At 40.6% G+C, this 5324-nt stretch overlaps 1 protein-coding gene across 2 annotated transcripts in view; it reads left to right on the forward strand.

Moving 5' to 3' along the window:
• Positions 1–2347, forward strand: part of Ago4 (argonaute 4, RISC catalytic component) — a 33609-nt gene extending 31262 nt beyond the window's left edge. For both annotated transcript variants that reach the window (XM_004641016.2, XM_023701052.1), the window contains one exon: positions 427–2347. In XM_004641016.2, coding sequence (XP_004641073.1) covers positions 427–535 — 109 coding nt within the window. In that variant the 3' untranslated portion in view covers positions 536–2347. The remainder of the gene's footprint in view (positions 1–426) is intronic.
• The last annotated feature ends 2977 nt before the right edge of the window (positions 2348–5324 follow it).

Genomic DNA, 5324 nt, shown 5'->3' on the forward strand with positions numbered 1-5324 from the left:
GTACCAAGAATCGATCTCAAGACCATGTGCTTGCCAGGCAGGGGCTTGTGCCACTGAACTATATCCCTTACCCATGATGTAGACTTTAGAGACAGAAAATATTACCATGGAGAAAGTGACCTTTAATAGAAGCCTAAAGGATAAGTAGTAATTCACCAGTTATAACACACAGTGTTATTCCTTACATTGGTACTATTAAAAATTTCGGTACATGCAGATGTTATTTTGTTTAATTCTAACAACCTCATTAAATAAATTGCATTACGTTTTTCAGCTAAGCAAATTGATGTACAGTGAGACACCAACTGTTTATTATTTGAGCCTAACATCTTGAATCCAGTACTATTTGTGTTAATTTGAATATGTGAACTGTAAAGCAGTCTTCTGTTAACTAACACCTGGTTGTTTGCTTTCTTCTCATTGCAGTGCGGAAGGCAGTCATGTGTCAGGACAGAGCAACGGCCGGGATCCTCAGGCCTTGGCTAAGGCTGTGCAGATCCACCATGACACCCAACACACAATGTATTTTGCCTGAGAGTCTCAGAAAAGGAACTCAGCTAGTTTGGCACCCCACACAGCCTCCAGATGTTTCAAATGCCTACCGCCTCTAGTAGAGCCAAGCTGACTTCAGGTGGTCCTCTACCAGCAGCTCAGAATAGTTGCACTGAATCTGTACTTGCAGCACTGTCTGATGCATCAACAAAATTGAGCCATTTTTTTAAAGTAGTAGATGTTTCTGATGCACTGGACAGAATTTTTACCTCAACGTGCAAAGGCTAATCAGCCTGAACTTTCTAAAGGACTTTACAAGAAGGGTTTCTATGGATTATTTTGCTAGCTGTGGTGTTCACCGCATCCCTCTAGTCTTATAAGAAAGAGTATTTCTTCTTTCTGTGTTCATTGAATGGGGTGTGTGCATAAGTGAGAGAGAAAAACCAAACAATCTACTTCAGTTCAGTGTAACTATTTATTTAGGTGGGCCCATAAGCTTTTTAATGGAGATTTCTGACTCTCGCCACTGTAAATGCCTTTAATGAGCATTAATTTTTGAAAGTTTTACAGAGTTTTATTAGTTTTACTACTTTATCTTCCTGATCTCTGCAGACTTGTGCTGGTGCAAGTACAGGCTGCCAGGCAATTGCACTATATTTGGCTGCAGAGTCAAACGGGCAGTTCTCTTTATTCAGTCGACTTTTGTGAATGTGTGACATAAACAGATGTAACGCATGTCACAGTGACAGATAACACTGCCATGGTCAAAGTACTCATGTTTCTCCCTCTTTAGAGAAAAATTAGCTTTTAGTATTTTTTCAAGTTTTCAAAAGTGCCCATATTATGCTGCTGTGTGATTTGTTAGATCTAAATGATTTTTAAACTTTTCTCATAGAAAGTTAACTTTGGCAATAAGCATTTTTTAAGGTCCCTCCTTTTCCTCCCCGTGATGATGTAGTTTTCTAGATGAGATTTTGGTATGATTTTATCAGCTATTTCTTATACATCATAACCTGGCAATTTCTGAAACAATCAGAAAAGACATATATTTCCATGCCTTTTTAAAGAATTGTTTTTACTAATTTTATAGTCATAGTTAGCCTGTCACTTTGTTTTAGAATAAGCTACAACCAGGATACTTTCCTCTTGGATAGGCATTACCAGTCCTTAAAGGCACATTGAGTGATGCTGCACTTCCAAAAATGTACCAGCATTTAAGTTTTTTTTTTTTTCCCCTGGGAATCAAGATTGCTCACACAATTATTTGCAGTGCAATGTTTTTGCTTGTCTTTCAAACTGAAAGAGATGATGGGTTTCCTTCCTTTTAATCAACTAAAACTGTGTAGAACTGGTCGATTTTTCTTAGTAGATTCTGGGTTCCACACATAGGGCGACAGGATTCCTTTCTTGTCCAAACAAAGGGAGTTGCGTGAAGCAAGCATCAGTTAAAATGTAGGGGGGAAATGTATTTTGTATTTAGTGTAGATAATACTTTGTAATGGACATCAATTACATAGAGTCTTGGTAGTTCCAGCTAGTGTTTCCCACTCCACATTTTGCTGACTTTGCTGTTACTCTGCATCCTGGATTGGCAGGAGTGAGAGATAAAGGACCCAGAGCCACACTTCATAAGGCTGATGGAGGTGTTCGGGGCAGGAAGAGACAGGCACAATGTGGTAAAAACAATTTTGCCACCTCTGTCTGGAAACTGCTGCTGGGAAACTCTGGATCAGATGATGAAAAGCATTTGCTTAAACTCATTAGTTGGTCTAAATCTCTTAAACTAGCCTTCTCGAAATCCCAGCAATATAAAGCACTGTTTTTCTTCAGTCTTTTCAGCAAACTTGTAAATACATTGAAGTTTACATTTTCATGTGCTGTTACTCAGTAACACCACTAGTGTTTGCCGAGACTGGTCTCTGAGAATTTTATGTCCTATAGCTCATGGTGATGAGATAGTGGGAAGAAAGCAAGTTCTGTGACTGAAGCACAACATAGTCAGGAGTGAAGAGATGGAAGATGTTACTATCTTAAGATTTTCCTTTTTCTCAAATACCTCACTTGAACAATACAAATCAGGACGTGTTGGTGAGGGGCTGGCTGCTGCTTTTATTCACACTTGTTTCAGGGACAGCACAGAAAATAACCCTTCAGCATGGCCACTCTGGACCCAAGAGGAGAAAAATACAAGCCTTGTAGGAGGAGGACTCTTTAGAGTCCAAGGCGTGAAGAACTCTGGCTGGCTGGCTGGCTGGCCGGCCAGCGGGCACCACACCTGCACTGGAGTGCCTCAGGCTCATTTGTTAATAACGCACAGCAGAAGCTCTCACCATATCCTGGCGTCCATGGAGCAGGGCCAGGCCAAGGGCCCAGAGGCCCTAGTCCCCTTGCCTACAGTTGGGCTCTGTGCTCAACCTTAGACTATACCATTTGTAAGACCTCAGTCTGTCATAGTACACTGGGGCCAATCAGCACGGTGGTGGAGGAAAAGCCGGGAGGCCTATTTTTATAGGAAAACAGTCCCATTAAGGGTGCAATGCTGTCATTTTGGACAAAAGGAAAGAAATATAGAAGTAGGATTATTGGGGGGAAAAAGTAACTTGTGGAGGGGTGAATCTATAAGAGGTAACCACCGCATAGAGTTGCAGCAATTCTATTGCAAGCAAGTCTGAAGGTGCAGTTTTAAAAAATTTAATTCGGCTTGATAATTCTAATAGGTAACCCTATTAAGACTAAATTGTTATGCATGTGTCAATCATTGGGAGGTGTGCATTCTCTAGAACTAGTATTAGGCTGTTTGGGTTTGTTTGTTTGTTTTTCTTTTTTTAAATGCAGCCTGTTTAGGCACTGTCATGTGGTGTGAAAGATTTAAATGTAGCAATGCTAAAAATAACAATTTGGGGATAAGGAGTGGGACATAAGAGAGTGGTGAAGACACAAATGTTGAACCAATTATGTTTTGTCGTTGTTAGCTGTTGAATTTTGAGTGGTTTATAAAATCAACCAGCTGGCTTAATACAACCAGCATTCTGGGCAGACAGAACACATTTATTCTTACTGTAAATTCTATTTGCTGCTTCCAAAGGTGACGATTCACAAGCAGACATGTTCTATATGGTCTGTTCTTTAGGACCTGGTGCCCAGCCTATTTCAGAGCTTGCCTACCGGGCTCAACTACCTACCCCACTCCCATGGGGCAAGGGAATCCACTGTTTAATAGAATTCACCCTGTCTGCCCTGCCCCACTGACCCTTTGTGGATGTGCTGTAAGATTTTCTTGCTCAGTAGCGAAGTGGTAGCTCTGCTTTCATTTTAAGAAAGTGGAGGCTAAGGGCATTGTATCAGTACTGCTTCAACTCCAAGAATTTTTCCTTGTAAAGTTACAGGAAAGATCTTATTGATTAACCATTTTCTTATCCCTTGCTATTGACATATTCATGCTCTTTCTATGTCTAGTGGCTGAAAATGTTTGCATTTGTTCATTTGACTAATGGTGTGATTTTTGTTTCTATACCTTTAGACTTGTAATGTTTTAAAATGTATTTTATTAAATTTGGACTGGATGTATGTCTCTAGCAATACGAGGTACTTTCTAAACTATTAAGGGAGGGGATGCATCCCCATGAGGAGGTAAGATAATGGTTGTTTAAATTCTGCAATTTCTTTGGCCTGCAGGGATATTTTGTGTTCATGTGTCCAAAAAAGAATAAATTGGCATTCTTGTGCCAGAAGTTGTTTTTGTCACTTCTCCAATACCTGTGGAACACACCGGAAAGCAGAATATGTGGTTTCTTTCTAAAGCAGTTTCTTCAATATATATATTTAATATGTGTATCTTTATACATATATATGTAAGGGGCCAGGGAACTGGCTTAGTAGAAGAAACGCATGCCTGGCAAGCCCAAGGGCCTGAGTTCAATCCCTGGTTCTGAAAAAAAATAAAAAATAAAACACACACACACACACACACGTATGTATTGAGTAGAAAAGAAAGTCCCCATACTGAGCTCTAGTCAGTGGCAAGTTGAGAAATTTGACAAAGAAGAAAAAAATGGAAAGCTTGGTATTTATAACTCTTGCATCTCCTTATTTCAGGAACTGTATTTGAGAATTTGTGTGTGTGTGTGTGTGTGTGTGTGTGTGTGTGCAGGGTTTCACTACACAGCTCGGACTCGTAGTGATCCTCCAGTTTTCAGCCTCCCTAGTGCTGGGATTACAGGCGTGCACCACGCTGGGACTCCATCGCTGGCTCAGCACGCCTGGGGACAGGGCTGATGTGGCATGCAGTGCCAGGGTTTGAACCCTGGCCTCTGCGCTTACCTAAGGTATTTGAGAATTTTAGAAGATCATCTCAGCAACATTCCACCTATGAAAACTCTTACAAGATTCATCTGTTTGGGGCCAGGCATATAGCTCAGTGGCTCAGCACCTGCCTGGCAAGCACAAGGTCCTGGGATCAATTCCCAGTACAAAACAAAGATTGATCTGGGTTCCAGGTATAGCCCTTACTAGAGCAATCTATGTAAGCAGTGTCTTAAGAAAAATGTGCAGTCTCAAAAGGACATTTTGGCAATGTATTGATAAGAATAAGTTCTCCAGAGGGGAAGCAATTCAAATGGACCAAACTTGTGGTTCTCCTTGGGTTTTTTTGTATCAGGAATTCAATTTAGGACTTGTCACTTTCCAGGCAGATACTTGTGCCACTGAGTTACATCTGTGGCCTGCGTTTCCCAGTCTTATGTCTGTTTCTTTCTTTATACATCCATCCATCCATACATACATACAGAATCTCATTGCCAAGAGTGGTCTTTTTTTTTTTTAATTAATTAATT

Source organism: Octodon degus, unplaced genomic scaffold (genome assembly GCF_000260255.1).
Source record: "Octodon degus isolate 3935 unplaced genomic scaffold, OctDeg1.0 scaffold00130, whole genome shotgun sequence".
Classification (NCBI taxonomy): Eukaryota; Metazoa; Chordata; class Mammalia; order Rodentia; family Octodontidae; genus Octodon; species Octodon degus.